At 55.3% G+C, this 22107-nt stretch overlaps 1 protein-coding gene across 1 annotated transcript in view; it reads right to left on the reverse strand.

Moving 5' to 3' along the window:
* CDH23 (cadherin related 23) overlaps positions 1-22107 on the reverse strand; it is a 431052-nt gene that overhangs the window by 106292 nt on the left and 302653 nt on the right. The window contains exons 18-25 of the mRNA XM_077125003.1: positions 21520-21647; positions 16732-16804; positions 14947-15063; positions 11260-11372; positions 9896-10003; positions 3444-3633; positions 3080-3225; positions 523-742 (exon numbers count right to left, since the gene is read on the reverse strand). Of these exons, the coding sequence (XP_076981118.1) occupies positions 523-742; positions 3080-3225; positions 3444-3633; positions 9896-10003; positions 11260-11372; positions 14947-15063; positions 16732-16804; positions 21520-21647 (1095 nt within the window). The remainder of the gene's footprint in view (positions 1-522; positions 743-3079; positions 3226-3443; positions 3634-9895; positions 10004-11259; positions 11373-14946; positions 15064-16731; positions 16805-21519; positions 21648-22107) is intronic.

The raw sequence follows: 22107 nt of genomic DNA on the forward strand, positions 1-22107 counted from the left end.
GGGGAAAGCCAGGTGATGCTCCCTCCATCGCCAGCCAAATCCCCCCCCCCCCACACAGGGCAGGGGTGCTTTCCTCTGCATCCTTGAAATAAAAACCCTGGCTCTCCAGTGAAGGCAAAGGGTGTTGCCATCGCCCCAGGCCTGCCCGTGACCCTGAGACTGCACCCCCTGCTCAAGCCTTCTCTGCTGTTGCTGGAATCAACAACTCAGCTCTCAAGGAGCCCAGGAAGGGGTCCTCCTGGGCACTGAAGGCAGCGGTCAGTGAGGAGGAGGCTCTACTGGCACTGCAGCCTGGTGGAGTCAGGGAAGGCTCTGCTCTGTTGACTGGCCCCAGACCACTGACAAGGACAACCCATCAACTAGGGAGGCAGTGCCCACACGGAGGGCGGACAGCAGCGGCGGGGACCTCCTGCCCTGCCTAGCACCTTCTGGGGCCTGAGCCCTCTTGCCACTACAGTGCCTGGCACTGCCCCAGGCTCACCCCGGGCTCGGCACACAGCAGGAGCCCCCGCCCCCTCTCACCGCGGACCGTGAGCGTGCTGGTGGCGCTCTTGGTGGGCGTGCCCGCGTCGCTGGCCACCACCCGCAGCTGGTACTCGGCTGTGCGCTCGCGGTCCAGCTCCGCAATGGTGAGCACCGCGCCGCTGCTGCCGTTGATGAGGAAGTCCATGCGGGGCATGGCCACCCGCATGCGGTAGGACACCAGCCCGTTCAGGCCCTCGTCCAGGTCGATGGCCACCACCTAAGAACGGGGGGTGGGGGGCTGGCGTCAGGGGTGGGACCTCCATGACTGCTGCTTCTCCCCCGAGGAGTGTCCTCCTCCCCTCGGAGCCTCGGGACAGGCCACGGTCCCCAGCTGTCCCCTTGTGTATGCTCTATGGGGCACAGCTCGTCAGAGCTGGAAGGCATTCGGATGCCCTCTGGGCCATCTGGTTATAGGATAGATGTACTGGGTGAAGCAGAGATGGCAGGGGAGGGGCATTTTGGAATGAGCCCAGATGTCCACATGACTTCTCCCTTCCAAGCCCTGCTCTCACCTCCAGGGAGCCCTCCCAGATTTCCTCCAGCTGACCCCGGTCCCTCCAAACTCTCCAGGGCTCCAACATTCTTCCCTCTTCCTCCAGCCCTTCAAGCCAGCTGGGGCAGCTGTCTCAGCTTACAGGTCCCTTGGATTATCTGGAGCTCAACTACACGGAACACTCAGCACTCCCCTCCCTGTTTCCTTCTGATTTGTAAGACAACAACAAAAATAAGACGTCAGCTTTAATTTTTAAAATTCATTTGAGGATTTTATCGCCTCCACTGGAGAGCATATAAAAGCCTCATCCTGAATCCTGACACTGTCCCTGTTTGTGCTTCCAGGTCTGATCAGAGATATCTTAACTCAAGACCAAAAGTCTTAGGTAAGGGGATGTGACATTTGAGAAAAATGTGTAATGATAGTTAAAAAAAGAGAAAGATCTTTGGTTGGATTAAGACAGGATTTTCAAGGCAAATTCAGTGTCATCTGGTCTAATTCAAATCCAACGAGATTGACTAAAAAGGTGTCCAGGCTCATTTTGAATGCTTTCCAGGTCGGGAGGCTCACTACTTCTACTTTATTTGTACACAGCTCTAATCCCTGGAGAAAGTTCTCCCTCACATCCATCTAGAACTTTGTAATCACTTGAGGTTCTAGATTGGACCGGGGAAGTTGACACGGCTGAAGTCAGAACTATTTTCCTGTATCTGAAGACAGTTCTAAAGTTTAGCACTCCTTCAATCATCAGCTCACGGTTCAGAGTCTGTTCCTCTGTGAACTCAAAAGTTGTGGGGGCCGACATACCTCTCCTCCATTGTCTGTGAGCCCCAGAGAACCATGCGTGGGGGTTCATTTGCTCTCTCACCCACGCCCCTACTCCAGGTTGGGGAGTCCTGGGAACTGACTGCTGTTCCCTGGATCGCGGCTCCCCCTGCTGGGGTTGTGGGGAGAAAGGTCTGCTGGAGAGGACCCCACTCCTGGGCCAAAGAACACTGTCAACCCTCTTTTCGAGATGAAGAAACTGAGGCACAGTGGTGCACGGGACACTGCCAAGGTTACCCACTTTGGCATCCTGACAAACAACCCTGCCTTCTTCTACTTGATCCTGCTTTTCTCTGTGGGATAAACCCGCATGACAGATACGTAATAAGCACAACAGCTACCACAGATAAGCAGTTCAAATTGCATGTGGCTTTACATGTGCATCTGATTGAATCCCCACAGCACTGTAAGGCGATACTACTATCATCTCCACTTCTCAGATGAGAAAACTGAGGCTCAGAGAGGTTAAGCAGTTTGCTCCAAGTCACACAGCTGGCAAGTGGTGGCACTGGAGTCCACACCCATGTTGCTGGGCCCCAAAGCCCGTGCTCTTAAACAAGGAGACTTCCCAGGCTTTCTAAATGGCCACTTGCAGTGCATCATCTCCCCTGAACCAGCATCTTCAGGGTCTCCCTGACCAGAAGAGGCAGGTAGGTCTGGGTTCAAGATCAGCCCATATCTCTTCCTGGCCTCGGGGACATGGGCAAGTCCCTTTAAAGTTTCCTGAAAAATTGGGTGAGCCCCACCCATTGCATGGAGCTTACTTGGGGCTTTATGGGAGAGCACATGGTGGAAAAGGGTTGCCCACGGAGGGTGGGAGCCTGGGCTACACTCAGTCTGGCCTTCTTTGTGTTCTAGTCCCCCCTGCAGGCTTGGAGTGCTGGAGGATCTAGGGCCATACCTCCGTAATCATGGCCTGAGATTCTGCCTTTACCCATCTCTTTATTCTCGCCTGTGTGCTTTTTCTCATCTCTCCAAAGCCACATGTCCTTTAACGTTGGCTCAAGCACCCCCACCCCTCCTCCTCCAGGAAGCCTTCCTGGACCACTTTAACCCTTCCCGAGATCTCCCACTCATAGTGCTGGTTCTCCAGGCTTGGTGGGGACTGGTGCTGCCCAGCAGTCCTCGTCCTCTCTTCCCTACCCCCTACCCCCTACCCCCGCCCCCCCAAAGGCCCGCACAGGTGCGCGGTGTACACTTGTTGGCCGATAGAGGCGAGGTGGAAGGAAAACTCACCTGGTAGATGGAGACCCCCGCAGGGGTGCCTTCGAGCACCTCGGCCACGGCGGGCAGGTTCTGAAAGGTGGGGTCGTTGTCGTTGAGGTCCAGGAGGTTCACGAACACGGTGGCACTGCTGGTGGCTCTCAGAGGGGGGCTGCCGCCTGGGGGCGGGGGCGCAAGAGGGGAGGGAGACCGAAGAGTGGGGAGAGGGAGGCGGACGCGGCGACCCCCACCCGAGGCCCCCAGAGGGCCGCGCGTCCCCCAGCCCCCACCCCGGGCTCCCCGGGTGTGACTCTGCTGAGCGACCTAGACACAGCCCCCTGCACGGGCTGTCGCAGGACGCCCCGGGGAGTCGGGGCGCAGCGCGAGGGGCACGTACAGTCGGTGACGGAGACGACGATCTTGCGCATGAGCTCGGCCTCGCGCGGGTCGGGGTTCTCGCGGTCCAGCATGGCGCGCGTGGTGCGGATCTTGCCCGTGGTGCTGTTGAGGCTGTAGAACTTGTTGGGCGGCTGCATGCTGTACACCAGGGTGCCGTTCTCGCCCAGGTCCGGGTCCACGGCCACCACCTGCCAGGGAGGAACCAGACCCCCTGGCTGAGGGGTGCCCCCCCGCGACGCAGGGTGGGGAGCAGCCCGGCCCAGCCCGGGGAGGGAGCGGCGACGGGGTCTCTGCCCGGGTGATCTGAGCTCACGCTTTGGCCCCGGGCGCTCCCTGCCTGGGAGGGGGGGACTTCCGGGCTCAGGCCTGGGAAGTGGGCTCCTCCCTGGCTCCAGCAGGGACCTGGTGGGGGTCAGGAGGCAGGAGGTTCAGCAGGTTGTCGCCCGCCGTGAAAGTTGAGCTCTAGTCCTGGCTTCCGTCTCCAGCCGGGTATGACCACCCTTTCCCCAAGTGAGCCTTGGCGTCCTGATGCGTGGGAGTGTGTGTGTGGGGGTGGGGCTACCCCCGCCTCGCCATGAGGGTTAGTGCATCTGACAGCGCCTGGCGCATGCTGGCGCATAGCAGGAAACACCAGCCTTCTCCACGCAGCCTGCCACCAGCCCCACAGGGGATGCCTGTACTTACACCCATTTCACAGATGAGGTTCAGCCAGGCCGGAGGCCACATAGCTAGGAAAGGGCAGAGGGGCATTCCACCCCCCGTCTGGGTCCCTCCGGAGCCCACGTGGTAACCACCAGGCAATGCTGCCTGCATGCTTCGTGCCCCTTGTTTCCTTACGCGGGGTGATATGTTCATGAACTTCCGGGAGAGCTGGGGCCCCCCGAAGGTCCATGACTATGGAGTCCAGACTCTTGGCCAAGCTTTTGGAAGGCATCTCCTCATCAAATTCTTTTCCTTCTTCCTTTGGGGCTTTTGATTAGGAGGTGATTTGCAAAAGAATTCACCAGAAGCAACGGGGCATGGAAGGGAGCCATGGGCTGGGCACCGTTTGGAGGGTGGGTCTCGGGAAGTCGGGATGGCTGGGGCAGGAAGAGGTGAGGTGGGGACTCAAGCAGTGAGAGGGCTGAGCCACCCTGGCCAGGAAAAGGGCCAGTCCTGAGAAGGGGGAGGGTCTCAGGACTGAGAAGGGGGAGGGTCTCAGGACTGGGGCCCCAGAAACTCTGGCCCCTTTAACTTTCCAGCCCATCCCCTGGTTATCTGCTTAGAAACCCCATCCGGGACAGGAGTCATGCTCAGGCTTCCCTAACTCAGGAATGACAACCCCCACAGCCCTGCTGTCCCCTGACTCCCAGACACTACAGAGCTGTCGTCAAGAGAAGGGAAAGAGACCATCTGAGGTCTCTTAGGACTCCTCATTCTCTTCAAGGGCCCCTGTGCCCATCGATCCCTGGTTCTGTGGGGAATCTTGCTGCCCTGCTCCCCACATGGGGAAAGCAAAGCCCAGAGAGGCAAGAGTGGATTCAAGGTCACACAGCACCAGCCTTGGGGCCCAGACCCACTTCCCCTCTGCCCTGGAGGCCTCTTTAAGTCCCAGGACAGGCATGACACCCACCACTCAGCTCACCCCACCCTGTGCTGCAGAGATTGCTGCAGCACAAGAGGTGGATGCAATCAGTAGAGGAGGAGGAGGGTGAGTGACCGCAGTCCCCGGGGCCGTGCCAGGACAGTGTCATCCTTAATTCCCGGACACTTGAAGATGACAGTCTGTCCTCGTCAGCTTCTTCATCTTACTTGATGTGGCCCTTTTGTGCTTTGGCAGCAGAATCTGTCCCTCCTCTGGCTTAATCCCCAGCTGGAGGTGTCTCTGGGGCCATCAGACCAGAACAGACAGATGGGCTGCCCCGGCTGAGGGCTCCCATCCGCCCCAGGGTCCCAAAGAGGCCAGGGAGAAAGGCCAATGCAGGGGCTGGACCCTGAGCCACCCCAGGCCCTCCCCTGCTTCAGAGAGGTGGGAAGCAGCCCCCACCCCACCCAGCCTCCCCAGTTCATCCCTCTCCCTTCCCACTTTGCTGCACCAAGGGGGCCAGGGTGGAAGAGGATAGGTGTGATGTGGGCAGTGCAGCCTCAGTTTCCCCAGCCACCATAAAGAAAGCCAATTCCCCCTGTTCTGAAAACAGGAGCCAGGGCTTCTAGGAGCCCAAGGCACAATTACACAAGGACGAGTCATTTCACTGAGGGACGCAGCGGACAAGCACCCCATTGTATTTTACAACACTTCTCTCCAGTTAGAGGAGAGAATATTTTATCCTCATTTTTCTGAATGGGGAAACTGAGGAACTGAGCAGTGGAATGACCTGTTCGAGGCTAGCAAACTGTTGCTGAAAGTGCTGAGGTCAATTTTAGAGGGTAGGGGTGGGCTTCTCCTCTCCTCTTCTCTCTGCATCCGGGCATGCCAGAGGCTGCCTGGAATGACTGTGGGGTTGGGGAGGGTTGGGGTGGGGCACCGATTTCTGGCCTCTGGGCCCATACCCTGATCATGAGTGGGGGTGGGGGCAAAGAAGAGGGCAGGGGGCTGTGACCCCCTCTGCAGTCTCCCTGCTGGGCGATTTTGTAGAATCTCACCACTTTCCCCTCATTTATTTCTCATTTCACGCTCGTCATTTTTCTTCTGGCCTGACGGGAAATAATTCTCTCTCTCTCCCCTCTCCTTTATTTTGCTGGAGGGCTTTGAAAGGTTCTAAATCAATGCCCATCAGCCAGGTCCTTGAAGGAGGTTGCAGAACTAGGAGGGAAGGTTGGGCCAGAATCTCACTTGCAAAGAGAAAGAGGCTGACACCAGCACATGTGGGTGGGGGAAACACTCCCCATGCACAGGTGTGTGCAGTGACCCCCCCCCAGACACACAAGCCCATGCCACCTCCCAGGGCCCTAGATAAAGGCGATAAGGCGTGATTGCCCCAGTCCACTGAATCCAGGCGGATGTGGTCAGTGTCCCTCTAGGAGACTCCCTGGGAAGTCCTAGGTCACAGCCCCTAGTCTCTCCATGACAAGGAAGACCCAACCCCGACTTGGTAGAGCTGGGGGGCCAGGTGGGGTGAGAAGAGGGGGAAAGGTTAGCTATTCACCCACTGAATAAATCCTTCAACAACATCCAACCACAAATATTTGAAACACCTACAATGCGCTTGGCACTGGGATTTGACAGGGAACTAGACTGCAGGGGAGCAGGTGATGGTGGTGATGACGGTGAACAGAGCTACCATTTATGGACCACCTACCATATACCAGTGCCTCGTGCATATTGAGTCATTAATTTCTGACCACAACTCTATCAGGAGCCCATCTTACTAACACCATTTTCTAGATAAGAACATTAGTGCACAGAGAGGTTAAGTAACTTGCCCAAGGTCACACAGCTGATAACTGGTATAGCTGGGATTTGGTACCAGAAGTAGCCCGCTTAATCACTATGCTATACTGTATCTTAATAGGCAAGCAACCTAGAGAAAAATAAACAAAAATGGTGGAACCACTTAGAAGGAAACAGGATGGAGAGGAGGGAGAGATACTTCAGTCAGGGAGGGCCTCTCTAGGCTGGGACAGGAGGAGAATGAGTCAGACATGGGAAAAGCAAGAGCAGGGGAGTAGAGGAAGTGCACTTGGGGTTCAGGGGAGAGTGTACAGCTTGTGCAAAGGCTTGTAGTGGGAAAGGGTTTGGCAGGTATAGAAAACTGAAAGGCCAGGGAGCGGGGGGTGTGGTGAGTAAAGAAAGAGGGCTGTGAGATGAGTCCAGAGGTAGGACTCAAATACTGAAATATCACCTCCTGCTTGATGTCACCTGACCCACTGTGTTAACTGTTTCCTCCTATCACTCTCTTCCCACAACCACAGCCCCTACCTCACCCAGGGCCATTGTTAGGCCTTTGAAAGCCCCACTGGGGGTGGAGACTCTCAAAGGTATTAAAATGCACGTGCATACATGCATGTATACAGTTCATAGCCACGAAATTCAAAAAGATTTCTGACTGTTCCTATTATTTTGCTATGACACACTCAATTAATGCATGGGATTCTTGATTTCTGATTTCCTGTCAGTTACCATACACAACTCAGAATTCCGGAGTATTATTTTTTCTTTTTTATTTTTTTGCATGGGCAGGCACTGGGAATCGAACCTGGGTCTCCGGCATGGCAGACAAGAACTCTGCCTGCTGAGCCACTGTGGTCTACACCCAGAGTATTCTTGAACATTCTTGAGAATGCTAGAAAATCCAACCTACAATTTGTCCCCAAACACAATAGAATTTTTACAAAATCATTAAATTTCTGTATTATGTTGGTAGTTGTTTAATGTAAGTATTAACTGATTTTGCTATTCTCTTTTTGAGTTTTTGAGTCATGACATTTTTTTTCAGATCTCAAATACTACCACAGGCTCCTGAAAAGCTCCAGTGACCTGACCCTCTTCCGTCCCGTGGCAGGTGGGGAGCAGCCCACGCTGCCCTAAAGGGTGGGCTCACACCTCTGCCTGCTCATTGCTCCCTGAAAGCTGTTGTGTCCTGTACGCCTAGCCTTGTGAGTCCTGTATGCCCCAGCCTGGCACACAGTAGGTTCTCACAGAAGGCTTGTGGGGGGTTCCTGGAGAGTGAGGGAGCGCTGGGCGGCAGGCCGCTGGCCCACTGAGGCACATGAGGAGGGCTGGAGACCTGGAGAAGGCCGAGGCCCCAGGCTGACCTGCTCTTTGCTGGCAGACTCACCCTGCCTGCCATGGTGTCTAGTTATTCAGCCTTTCTCTGGGGGCCATCTCCCTCACCTGCCCCTTAATTCCGTATGTGGAAGGAATTTCCTAGAAACTTAGGGCAAAGGTGAGAGTTGACTTGACAGGTGTTAAAGGTCAGCCCAGCTGTCCTGAGGGACCCTGGCTGTGTGGGAGGACGCTGTCCTGGGCCCGCACCCAAGTGTCCACAAGGTGGCAGCAGAGGGCACCCACCCAGACCCTCCGGGGGCCTAGAGAAAAGCTGCAAACTGCCCAGGCTAGTGGTTTCCAAACCTGGGCCACGGGCTGGAGGGAGTCCCCCAGAGGGGATATGTAAAATCGTAGATTCCAGATCCCTGCCCCTTGCACCTGCCCTACTCCACTGGAATCTCTGGGAGGGGGTTTCAGGACAGGGGCTTGTGCCGCACACAGGTGGAGAGTCACAAAGATTGTGAATGTGTGGAAGGGAGGGCAGCGCGGGTGTGGGGGCCGGGGTCTGCCCTCTCTCCTCTTCCTTCCAGGCGGCCCTCCTCCCCCGTCTAGGTCTACCGGGACTGGTGGCTGAGTGATAGGGGCGGGAGGTTGGACAGCAGCCCACCGTTGCTTGGTCTCGTGTGGGGCAAACCTTCCTGGACAGCTGGGTGCAGAAGCTACCAACCATCCCTACTCCTGACTCCCCTGAATTCTCCAGTTCCTCAGGATCTGGGCCACAGCCAGGGCACCCCAAGCCTGTAGAGAAACATGGACTAGGCCAGAAATAAGGGTTGGCCAATCCCTTGCCTCACAGTCCAAGAGACCTGGGTTTGAGTCCGGGCACTGCTGCCCCTTACTAGCTCTGAGTCTCGTTTTGCTCCACAGAATAATGAGAACCGGATCCACCCACCACGTGAGGCTGTTCTGAGGATGAGGGGGCATTCATGAGAAGCCTCTGGCTCACTGGATGGGGCTGAGCTATCGGGGCTCACGGCCATCACGGGCTGGCTGGGTGGCGGTGGGGCAGATATCTGGGGACAAGCCTCCCTGAGTAAGGCCAAATGGAGCATGAGGGTGGAGAGAGAAGCCTCACAAATGGGGATCCCAGAGCCGAGCCGAGCAGAGCAAGGGGTCTGTCCAGGGCACTGGTCTCCACGCTGGATGCCCCGTGGCTTCGGCTTCCCCTTCCCACCCCCAGTCGGGCTGTGTGGAGGGCAGAGCTCACATTCCTGCACACGGGCACCTCGATGTCCACGCGCTGCACACACTGAGGGCTCCCCCCATACAGAGCCCTGCGGGGCAGTCCTCGTGCCCCTGCACGCAGCTGCAATAGCAGACATGGTGACGGAAGTCACCAAGGGTGAGCTGAGGCATGTGTATTTTGAGGGGGCACCCGTGCCATGGTGGGATGGGGTGGGGGCTCTCCTGAGGCAGTGGCTGGGGGCCTGAGGAGGGACCGGGGGGTCTGGGGGAAGCGTGGCTTACCAGCTGAGCCCGCCCTAGCTCCTCCGCCGCTGTCCATGGGCTGCCGGAAGCTCCCTTCAATAGAGCCAGAGCCCACTGTCCCCAGGCTTTGACTAGCTTTCAGTGTGCAGAGAGCTCAGCTCCAAGAGATGGCTCAGATGAAACACGAAATCCATCACCCCACACGGGCAGGCCCACAGCGCCCACGGTGGGAACGGCAGCCCCCTTGGGAGGGTAGCCTTGGTGGCGTGACCTACCGTGGTCACATCTGAGTCGGGAGGGGTCATCTCCACCAGGTTGATGTAGTAGGGGGCGTCCTTCCAGGTGGGGTGGTTGTCGTTAATGTCCAGGAGCGTGATGTTCACCTGCGAAGCCACAGGGGGCGCTGTGGAGTGCACCTTGCTGAGTGGGGCAGGCGCACGGCTTCCTAGGGGTAACACACTCAGATGCCTGCAGCATCTTGGGCTTAAGTCCATCAGCTCCACCAACTTGAGGTCTTAGGAGCAGGGCTTGGGCTTTCAAGGACAGGAGGGAGCCAGTTCCCTTCAGGAGGGGAACGTTCAGGCGCCATTCCATCAGGAAACAGGGAAATGGATGCAATGACCCCTGAAATCCTTGCTGGGATGTTGACATTTCTCCACCCCATCCCAAAAATCTAGACTGAAGGTAACTGACAGGGTGGCAGGGGGTTGGAGTAGGGGATCTGTCAGAATCCCTTGAGCCCACTCTCAGCTACAAGTCAAGCAATTTCCCTGCCTGCTTGCTGCCCAGTAAATTATTTATAAGGCTCGGATTCCTAATAGTTATGGGGGGCCCCCCATGATTAAATAGGGCACTGGAGATTTTTCTACCAAGTCCCTGGCCATCTGGCCAAGAGACGCCAGCCTCAGCCCTTCTGGTTGGGCAAGAAAGGAGGCAGCTGCTGCAGGTGGAGCTAGGGCCGTAGAGAGAGGCCGGTAGAGAGGTCCGAGTGGTTACCAAAGATGGTGAATGGGGAACAAGGAGGGATGGTAGCTGCAGGGACCTGCCAGCTGGTCCTCCTGGATCCCTCTCCATGGAGGGTCCTACTGCTCCTCACTCCCCCCACTCACTTCTGCAGCCGGGAACTCATTCGGGACTCCCCCAGTTTCCTTCCTCTACTTTTCTATTCTCTGAAGCACCTTGTGGGGGTGAGCAGGCTTGGGTGGGAGCTCTGGGCCTTCTGCCTCACCAGAGGGATGCAGCATAAGAGGTGGAGGCGGGGTGGTGAGGAGCCTGCAGGGACTCTCCAGGGTTCTGCCTTCTGCTCTGAGCTGCTATCCCTGGCAGGAAGGCCCGCTCCTGTTTCTTGGCCATGCCAAGGTGGGAGGGGTCTATGGGGCTCTTGCCTTCTGCTCCCTGCCCAGGTGGCCTTTTGACGGAGGGGAAGCAAAGCATTTTGTTCTGTTCCTCCTTAGTCTCCCCATGTCCCAGGTGGGAATGCCTTTCCTCCACAGCAGTGGTAGCCTCAGTGCTGACCTTGGCTGACCTTAGCTGAAGCTGGGCTCGTCACCTTCATTCCCACAACGCCCAAAACGAACTGTGGAGTGGCCACCTGGCCGGAAGGTGGAGAGCTGGGGGCATGAAAGGGACAGGCACTCACGGTGGCGATGCCGGTTTTCTGGTTGTGACCCACGCCCCCGTCCACTGCTCGCACGATGAGGATGTATTCAGACTTGGCCTCACGGTCCAGCAGGGACGTGGTGGTGAGTTCACCTGCGGGGCGGAGGAGTGGGTGATAGTGTCTGGATGGCCCTAGGAGAGCGCGAGGGAAGGAGGGAAAGAGCAGGAGCATGCAAGGGGGATGCTCGCCAGATCAAAACAAGCTGGCAGTGTGCGTGTGTTCGTGTGCCAGACAATAAGCAGGCGGGAGGCAAGGAGCAGAGGTGGTGCTCGGCGGGGAGGGGCAGCACCCAGGCCTTAGGAACTGGCCCCCCGGAGCGGGACAATATCACCCCATGTTGAGGAAGCATTTTCAGGCATGGGAAAAACTGGCTTGGTTCTGGGGGGTTGAGGAACGGGACTGGGGGGCCATTGGCCTTGAATTCACAGTCCTTGAGGACCTCTCATTTAAACTGTTGACATCTACTGCCTTTTATCACCTTGAACCAGTCATTTAAATCCTCTGTGCCTCAGTTTCCTTATCTGTCCAAAAGGGAACAATAATAGGACCTGCCTCACAGGGCTACTGTGGGAATGGATTGAATTAATGTAATAGAAAGCTCCGAACAGCACCTGCCACCGCTTTTCCTGCAGCACAGAGACAGAGCGGCAGGACTGAAAAACACCAAGCTTTTCACACGTGTTCCGGCTTGTGACTCACTACAGGACAGTTCAACCCGGAGCGCATTGAGAATGAATTGTTTTAAAATAATCTTAATTCACATTGCCTTGCATTTTTTAGTATGCAAACAAGCTATCCTGTTAAATATAAATGTTTAAAATGCAAATTTGTCAGCCTATTTGGGCATTTCTTTGTATTTTGGTGTAACTAAAAAATGGAAGTCACTTTGGCAGAGGTGTGCTGGTAAATGTTTAACAACTAACTCCCCAAAAGGAAAATAAAGTATTTGCCATTTCTGTGGTATAAATACTCCCATCTGGGTTCGTTTTAAGCTACCAACTTGATGGCACTGAACACGGAATTAGCAAGAGAGGTGAATAATTGGCTATCATGAGTCAGGGCTGGCTGGCATAAGCCACTTCTGTGCGTTACTTCAGCCAGGCCATCGGCCACCTCACGTGAGCCATGGGAACAAGCCCACACTTTGAGGACAGGGAGATCAGATCTGATCCTGATTATGGCCCTTTCCAGATGCTCAGCCTTTGGAAAGTTACATAATGTTTTTGAGCCTCCTTTTTCTCTTTTGTAAAATGGAGATCATTTTGCCTTCCAATGAGAGCCATGATGAGGGTTAAATAACTGTAAGCACAGCTCCCAAAACCTAGAAAATGTTAATTTCCTCCCAAAAGACTGTGAGTTCTCCAAGGGCAGGATCTGTGGGCTATTCGTTGTTTTATCCCCATTGCCTGAGCTGTGTGACCCAAGGAAAGTCACTTAACTTCTCTGTGCTTGGTTTCTTCTACCATAAAACAAGGGAACTGAGCCAGATCTCTCCACCCGGACATTTTCCTCCTCTTGTCCTCTGGTCTGTGCAGGCCTGAGCAGGGGGCTGGGGTGTGGATGCGCGCAGCTAAGGTGCTAAGGTCAGCAATGGACGAGGGGCAACAGTCCGCCCACTGAGCTGCACTCCTTCCGGGGTAGGTGTCGATTAATTGGCAGGGCGAGGAAGAAATTAATGTCTAAAAAGTTTTAAACATGAACTTGTCGGCATGATAGATCACTCATCCTGTCTGGAAAATTAGATCCAATTAAGGCCACCTTTGCAGAGCAGGCCTGGCTAATTTGACCGTGGAACTCAGAAGATAATGCTTACACTTTTGGAGCTAAAGGAGACGTGTTAAAGGCAGCAAAGAAATGTCCTGTCATCATTAAAGTCCCCGGGGTAGAGACGGAGTCCCTGAGTGGGGAGGCAGGGGCGGGGGTGCTGAAAGGTCAGCTTGCCCGTTGCTGTCTCGGGGCGGAGGAACGGGGAGCAGGAACGGGGCTCTAACTTGGCTCTGGGGAATGTAACATTTAGAGCCTGGGCTCAGGAAACAGAAGTTCAGGCTCTGTTAGTTCTCAGTCAAGTTATATAACCTCTCCTGTGCCTCAGTTTCCTCATTTGGAAAAAGGGGATAATAGGAACATGTGCCCCCCAGGACAGGGAGTGTTAGTTAATGATAAGACTCTGAGCCTCCTAGAAATGGGGACTTTGGGGGGCAGATGCTCACGAGAGCAGGGAGAATTCTTCCAAATTTTTCAGAGGTGGGAGGAGAGGCTCAGGCTAGCCCAGATCCCCTGTGTGCAGTTTCTGTACCCATGACAGAGATGGAAGGCAGGCTTTGTTTGGCCAGCAAGGGATTATTAATGTGGGAGACTGAATGCCCTCCCGGACCACTGACCACCAGCAGCGACAATGGCCGGCATCCACCGAGATTCGTCTCCCTTCCAGAACTGCTTTCCGGAATTCTCGCCGGGAAGTGGCTGCCAAGCCAGGGATTACAGCCTCCAGACCCCTTCTATGCAGCTAGCTGGGGCTATGGCCTGGTCCTCCCAGGCTTGCCCATACAAGCCTCCTTACATACTCTACCATGCGCTTTTCCCCTTTTGCAATGACCATGGGGCCATAACATAGAAGGAGCCTGGGTCCCAGAATCACCACGTGGCTGGCTGTCTACTGAACACCCACATGGACTGCTGAATGAATCAAGATTTCTTTTGGGTTCAGATTTCAGAGTTTATCTCTTTAGTATCTAGGGTTTCCTTAACGAATTCAGAAATGGGCACTTGGAAGTGGGGTGCCCTCCAAGGCGCACTAAACTGACTTGGAATCCCAGGGTGGCAGGGACCCATCTTATCCCTTCCAGCACCCAGCATGGCACCTGGCCAGGAGCAGGCCCCCTCTAAGTCCTGGGGGAACGGAGAACGAATGCGCCAAGCGTCACAGTCCTTCCCAGCTGCCAGCTGGAAAACCCGGGGGAGCTTTTGTGCTTTTTTCTGCCCCCATCCCCCTCCCTCCTTCAAGGAGGAGAGAAAGCCAGAAGGAAGTAAATGGAGAGAGGAAGAAGAGAGAAGGGGGGGTTACAAGGGCCGAGCAGCCAGCTGGGAAGGAGGCCCCTGGGTGAAAAGACAAGGAGAGAATAGTGATTGTGGTGATGGTAACTTAACTTGGTTAGCACTTAGCATGTGCCAGGAACTATTCTGAGGGTTTTCACTGCAATAACTCATTTAATCTGCAGGGCAGACCTAATATGGTCATCCTCGTTTTACAGATGGAGAGACTGAGGCACAGAGAATGACTTGCCCAAGAACAGGCAGCTGCGTTAGGGGGCAGAGCCAGGGTTCCAGAACGACATCTGCAGCTGAGGGAGGAGGACACTCAGGCTTGAATAAAGTTGTCCCTGAAGAGTGGCATGCTAACCAGACTTTTGTAAAACAGAACACATTTTAAACGTCATCTGGCTCTTCACTATTGAAAGAAAACCTTTCATGGATAAATTAATCTGTGAATGTTTTTTTGTTGTTGTTGTTAAGATCAGTCATCACACACAAATGAATAGCTCAGAGGTAAAACCAGGTGCTCAAAGTCAGTTTCTGCAAAACAAGGGCCACCTGTGAAAGGGAAGGGACCCTGGCCCAGAGGGGAAGCCAGCCCCGGGGAATGGAGAGAAGGCAGGAGGGGCTCACCCGAGCGGGCGTTGATCCGAAACTGGGAGGAGCCCTCCAAGGAGTAGATGATGGACTCTTGGCCGAACTCCCGGGACCGGTCCAGGTCGGTGGCATTCAGGAACAGCACCGTGGCTCCTTCCAGGAGACAAGGGGTGGGGTGGCTTGTTCAGGCCTGAGGGTGGGACTGGTACAGCCACTGAGTGCTGGTCACACCACCTGGTGACCTGCTCTCAGGGAGGCAGATGACCTGCCCAGAGGGCCGCCCATGGATGAGAGTGGAAAACCACAGGTCCCTGAGCTGTTCAGCGACAAGGCTCCACGGGTGGGCTGCGTGGGGTCCCTCTCCCCTCTCCCCTCTGCCCTTCTGGCACAGCCTCGGAAAGCACAGCACCGCCCGCTCCCCCCACGCACCCCTTCCCTGCTGGCCACCACATTCAATATACTCAAACTGTCCAGCTTTTACTCTGAGTCGAAAAGAAATGGAACTCCTTATTAAATTACTCTACATTTATTGTAGTCAGCTTTAATCTTACTTTATCTTCTTCACAAGTGGAATTTGTAAGGGATTTTATTTTCTCCTAAGTGGGCAGGTAAGACCCTCCTTCCATGTCCACCTCCACGAAATTCTGGCCTGGGGGATCAACCTTCCCAGCTGCCCTGGCCAGGCCCTGGGGGCAATTTGCCCTGAGGCTGCACCCGCGGGGCTTGTGGTTCCAGGCCCCCATGCTACCCTCTGCTGCGGGCCCTGGCAGAGCGGGAGGCGGTGCAGCCTGCAGGCTGCTGGTGTCACTACCCTCAGGCTGGAATCCCTGCTCTGCTGCTCACTAGCCACAGGGCCTCCAGAAGTGCCTTCACGTCTCTGAGCCTCAGCTTCCTCCTCTGTAAAATGGGTCTAACGATAACATCTAATTCATGGGGGTGCTGGTGAGAATTACATGGGATGAAGCATGCAGGGCTTGGGTCTGACCTGCAGTTACCTCTTCCTGAGCCACAGACTATTTTGCTGATGAGTCAACAGTCCCTGGGAGGGTCTGGGGACAGGAGGGAGGTTGTGGGAGGGGAAGGTCGGGCCCCTTCCAAGTAGCCGTGGGTCTCTAATCTGACTCCCAGTCCTGCCTGGAATTGGGGAACAGGTACTGGGCAAAGCTCAGAACCCCACCCGGCTCATCATCAGACACTAGGGAGGTGCCTAGAGGCTCCCTTTGGAAGGCTCAGTGGTGCAGGGGAAGGCCACGCCTGAGTCCAGCAGCTGTAACAGGGAGTTTTCCCTGCGAGGATGAATAGCCCATTATGGGTTTAAGGGTGAAGCTGGCAGCCTGCCCAGAGGACAGAGCAGGTCCCCCGGAACCTGAGTGTGGGGTTGGTGGTCCTGGGCTCTACGAGGTGGGTCCTGCCACCTTCCCAGTCCTTCAAGGGCAGCTCAACTCATCCCTTCTGCAATCACAGCCCCTGCGGCCTGCCTATTCCTAAACTCTCTGCACACAGGCACTCATTTACTTAAGCATTGTAACTATTTTGTTAGTGCTCTCTTCCCTGCTAGATTGTAGCTGCAGGAGAGCAGGGAGCAGCTGCCCAGTGGGGTGTCTGTCCATGCCAGGTGCTCTGCCAACAGCTGTAGGCTGGCAGGTTACTGGACATTTCCAAAGTTTCTCTCATTTGTCACAGGAGGCTTGGGCATAGGAAACAAACATGAGGCCATGGACCTCACGGAATTAAATCTCACATGTGAAGTTGGGATTGCACGCCACGGGTCCGTGTGAAGCCAGCTCCCTACCTCATGCTCTCCCCGGCCTGGGCCCATACCTGCCATGATGTTTTCCACCACGGAAACGAAGTAGGCTGGCTTGCTGAAGGTGGGGGGGTTGTCATTCTCATCCTGGAAGGAAAACCGACAGGTTGGCAGGAGCCAAAGAGGCACTGGGGGCTGGTCAGCTGTCTGTGGCTGGCCCCAGGTGGGAGGATGGGCACTGGACAGGGCTCTATGCATAGCTGGGGCCAACTGGGCTGTTACAAGCAGGCCAGGGGGCCCACTGGCTGGGTCATTGGCCAAGGACCCAAGGAAATATATGCGTAGGTCAGGAAGGGCTAGAGAGAGCAGGGAGACGGAGAATGCAACAGCAACTGGAATTGCCCTAATTCTTAGGTCCATGAACTCTCCCAGCTGAGCTCCAGGCTCTGCTCCAGTACCTCCACCTGAACTCATCAGCTCCATGCTAGGGATGCCCACTCAGACCTCCCCTTCCAGCTCAATGGTGGAAGGTTCTAACAACCCTTCTAGAAACTAAAGGAGAAAGGATCAACAAGGCCAGAAGAGACAGAAGCACACAGGGGCAGGCTGGGTAGAGAGAGGCAGGGGGAGGGCTGTTTCCTGAAATCCATCCCTGAGGCTGGCTGCAGGGAGGTACAGCTGGACCCCTCCTCATACACAACAGGCTTCCCAACCTCCTGGGCTCTCCCTGGCCTGGAGGCCTCGCCCCCACTTCCAGTTCTGGGGTAGTCCTACCCATGCCAGCCTTTCCCCAGGTTGGTGAGAGAGGCAGTGGCCAGGCTTGGTGCACAGCTGAGGGGCTGGACCAGAGCAGGGTGGGGTGGGTCCTTTCTCTGGGGGAGCCAGGCCCAGATGCAGCTGCTGCCTCTTTCAGCCCCCCAGCCCCCTTCAGCATCTCCCATCCTCTTCAATCAGGGAAAGCTTTCCTGCCCTTGAAGACTCTCATCCTCACCAACCGCTTTTTGCAATCACTCAACAAGAATTCCTCCCTGTTCCCCACTTTGAGGAAGCCTCCCTGGCCCACTCGGCCCAGCACCCGCCCCTTTCCCCAGAGGCCAGCAGCTGGGGCAGCTTCTCAGCGGCTCAGAGTCACAGGGCCCCTGGGCAGTCCTGGTGCCGCCGTCTCCAGCACTTCCCTCTCTGAGGCTCTCATTTCCCCACGGAACCAAAGGCCCCTGGAGGACGCGGATCCTGTATTAAGCCTCTTTGAGCTGAAGGCACTTCTGGCCGAGCAAACATGCAAGAGTCAGAGGGCTGCTAGCTGGCTGCCCACCCTTGGGACCTCAGAGAATCCCCGGGATGTGGAGTGCCTAGAAAAGAATGCCCCTCTCCTTCCCAAATCTGTCCATGGGCTCTGCATGGTGCACTGGCTGAGACTGACCTGTCCCTCTTCCAGCTCCAGAGAACTGGTGGTCTCAGGGTTTACCTGCTGTCCAATGCCCCATCACCACAGCTGCACTGCCCTGGCCCATGGGAAGGGTGTGAGTGCCCATATACATATATATTTAAGCCTTCTGCTTGGCTGCGTGAAACAGTGCTGAGAATGTCAGTGACAGAGCATGAGGCAGAAACTTATTAGCGGTGATATTTCCCCGGATCCTGGCGCTGCATTCGCTATTAGTTTTAATTCAGCAGTTCCCTCTCCAAAAGCTTATTGTTCCCTAATGGGAAATCTACAAACCGAGTTTGACTTCTTTATTAAAAACCAACAAGCAGTGGATGAAAAGGAATCACCTGGCCCCTCCAGCCCCCTCCCTCCTTCCTTCCCCAGCCGTCTCCTGGGGCTGCCCCCCTAACCTGGGCCTTAAATATTGCCATCAATGGCTTCATCATCCGCTGCCTTTTCTTTTTTTTTTTTTTTTCTACTTGAGAGAAAATCCTTTGGTGGATGGAGGCAGCAGCTTAGCCAAATGACAGCTACTTAAAAATCACCCACGTGCAAAATCAACCCGTAGGCAGTGACCTTTTCAAGCGGGGTCCTTAGACACAAGTGACTATGCTGTCCAATGCTCACTCGAGACAACGTTCATTCACAGCCAAGGTGGCATCTGTCTTTGTGGCCAGATCTTCTTGTGGCCAGGGGTCAGGGTAGGGTCTGAAGGATGTAAACCACAGGGCCCTGCTCGCCCACACATTTGGGTGGATTTGCAGTGCCCCTTCCACCAGGCTGCTGTGGCTCCATGCCAGAGCACACCTGGCTTGCCAGGTGGCAGTGAGGTGGCTTCCTGTCCCTCTAACCCACCTGCACTTGGAGACCCCACTCCTGGGTATGAGAGAGGGAGCTACTGGCTGCTCTCTTTTGTTCACAGTGGATAAAAGTTTAGTCCAGTCCTCTGGCCTTCTTCCTGTTTGCTCCAGCCCCATTGGAGGAGCTGAAGGTGGGCTGGGCCAAGAGAAAAAAACACACTCCCCAGGCCCCTTCCTCAGCTGAGCCACAGGTTGGGAAGGAGACCGGGGTTTGGGACAATCTCACAAAGGCAGCTTTACCAAGGCCTTGCTATGCCAAGTGCGGTCCCCTGACCAGGCATCAGCATGACCCGGAAGCCTGTCAGAAATGTAGAGTCTCAGGGCTCAGACCACTGAGTAAGACTTTGCATTTGAAATGAGTTCTCCAGGTGACCCCTGCGCACACCAAGGTTGGGAGGTACTTGTCTCAGTCATGTGCAGAGAGGGATTCCCAAGGCCCCAGGCTTATGGGTGTAGGACAAAGAATGTTAATTTGGGAGTCAGGCTAGGTTCCAATCTCAGCTATGCCACTTACTAGCTGATAAGTGACTTTGGACCAGCTATGCTCTCTCCCTGAACCCCAGCATCTTCATCTATAAAATGGGATTGAAAGAGATTATGTCTTGTGAAAGCACCTGGCATGCTGCTGGAACTCAACCCATGTGGCCAGTTATGCCTGCCCGTCCCTGGGCTAGTGTAGAATGCCCCGACGTACTTCCCTAACCCTCCTCTACTCTTCCCCTCTCCTTTGTCGGCTTCCCCAAAGCCTAGAAGGGACCCCTCTCTGCCCAGCCACCTCAATGGGACTCCCATTTGCATCACAGATAACCTGGAAGCTGCTGGAGCACGCTGGTTTGTCTCAACACCTGCATGATCTCATCTAATGCTCAGGACGCTATCACAAGGCAGCTACACTGTTATCCCCATTTGCAGGTGAGGAAACTGAGGCTCAGAGAAGAAAATAATTAACCCTAGGCCACATGGTTAGGTGATGGCAGAGCTTCAAACACATGCCCCTAAAGCCAGGGTTCCCTCCATTTCTACTAGTTTCTGGGGGTGGAGCAGGTTCCCTCTTCATTGGCCATCCCTCTCATCACCTGCCATTGTACCTTGCACACAAAAGGAATTCCACACTTGCTTGAGCAGAGCAGGATACTGGTTGGTCCAAAGTGATGGGGAGGTGGATCAGGGTTGTGGGTGTGGCCAGATTTAAGGAGGGCTTGGGGGCTGTGGTCAAGACTGTGAAACCAAGGTCAGGTTGAAGAGATGTGGTCAGGGTCAGGATTGTGTGGCAAAAAAAAACATGAGGATGTGGCCGTGATCGGCAGGGAATCCCTTCTAGTTCTTTGTATCCCCTCAGCATTTCAAAGGAGGGTGGAAGCTGTTTAAAGACAGGCACGTTTTTAGGCTTCTGCGGATCAGCTCTTGCCTGTACATGTCTTCTGCCTCCCCTTTGTGTACTGGTTCTGTACAGCTCACCCTCCCACACCACTCCGGAATCCTGCTCCTTGCACCCTTCTCAGCCATCAGCCTTGACTTTTCCATCACCTCCAGCTCCATCCTATGCAGCAAGCAAGCGGGGCCCACGGGCTCAGACAAGGAGCTGTCCCCCGGGAGCTGGGCCCTGGTGCTTTGTCTTCAGGTGGAGAGGATGAGGCTTGCTGGAGCCAAGTCAGGGGCAGCACCAGAGGCTGCTGGCAAAGTGACTGTGACAGGAGGGTCATCCAGCCAGCCTCCTGGGGGGGTGGTGGCGAGATTTTCCTGAGCTTATGTCAAATCACGATGTATGCCCCAACCTGACAAGGGGATCAAATTTGGTAATCTGGGGAGGAGTTGGTAATGCACTAACTCTTCCATCAACTTGCGTTCACCTGCCGGCAGCTGGGGGTGGGGGTTGGTGGCGAAGGCTGTGTGTGTGTGCGCACGGGCGTGTGGGGCAGTCTCCAGGGGCCAGGCATGCTGTCCCGCTGTCAGACCCTGCACCACATCCCTGGGATCGCTGGGGGAGCAGCACGGCACACGTGAACCAGCGTACTGGAGATGGATTCAGCGACTGATAACCTCAGACAGAGCATGCACTGAGGTGTGCTTGATATTGATGTCAGACAAGATGTGGTTTAGTTCCAGCCCCTCCAGATCTTTAGAGAAGGAGAAAGGAAGTGAAAAAAGAAAGAGGAAGGGAGAGAACTAGAAGTAGAAGAGAGAAGATGACCATCCAGTAATTGCCTTGACCAGCACAGACCATGGCTATACATGAAGCATTCTGTGACATTTCTTCCCAGTGTGTGGCCTCTGCACCTGCTGCCCCACAGAGGGTGTCCTGAGGCCCCAAATAAAGTCCGAGCAGGACAACTGGTCTCTTCTTGAAGTTGCAGGTTGCTGGGTCTTCCCCAAGGTCCTGAGCTGGGAGGCAGCTTGGTTGCTCCAGCAATGGCAGGGGTTGGTGCACATTTGAGGGGACAGTCTGCCGGACAATTGTCTAAGCTGCGGGCATAGTCAGGGCTGCGGAGACACAGTCTTACACGGCCGGGCTCGGGCAGGGCCGGCACTCCGGGACACACACACCACCCGCTGGAAGAGCAAGGCTGGGTACTTACGAACACCTCGATGGTGACGGGCACCGTGCTGTGAAGAGGAGGGTTGCCGGCATCCTTGGCCATGACCGTCAGGTAAATCAGCCCATTGGGAATCTGTTCATAATCCAGGGGGCGGCTCACGCTGATTACTGAAATGACAGGAATAGGGCACCCAGCCCCTCTGTTGCAGGCTGTGCATGCCCACCTTGCCAGGGCTCCCAGACAGACAGAGAGGGTACAGTTGGGTCAGGCCTCGGCCTGCCCTGCCTCATTTCCCCTCCTGCCTCTGAACTCCTGGAGCCTTGCCTTGACTTATGTGTGCTGGCTGCCTGATGTGGTCCAGGCATTGTGCTGAGCCCACAGGAGGTAATGGTTACTAATCCCATTTTACATAGGAGGAAGCCAAACTCAGAGAGGTTCTGTAACCTGTCTAAAGTCACACAGCTAGCAACTGAGAGAGCCAGGATTAGAGCCCAGGTTTGCCTGAGGTCTTCCCCACTAGGTGCTATTGTCTGCTTGTCTGTCTGTCTGTCTCACCCACTCATCTTTTCTTTATACATTCTTCCCCATTGGTCTGCAAGCTGCCCGGAGGACAGGTCTAGCCCGCCC

The sequence above is a fragment of the Tamandua tetradactyla genome, chromosome 13 (assembly GCF_023851605.1).
Source record: "Tamandua tetradactyla isolate mTamTet1 chromosome 13, mTamTet1.pri, whole genome shotgun sequence".
NCBI classification, from domain to species: domain Eukaryota; kingdom Metazoa; phylum Chordata; class Mammalia; order Pilosa; family Myrmecophagidae; genus Tamandua; species Tamandua tetradactyla.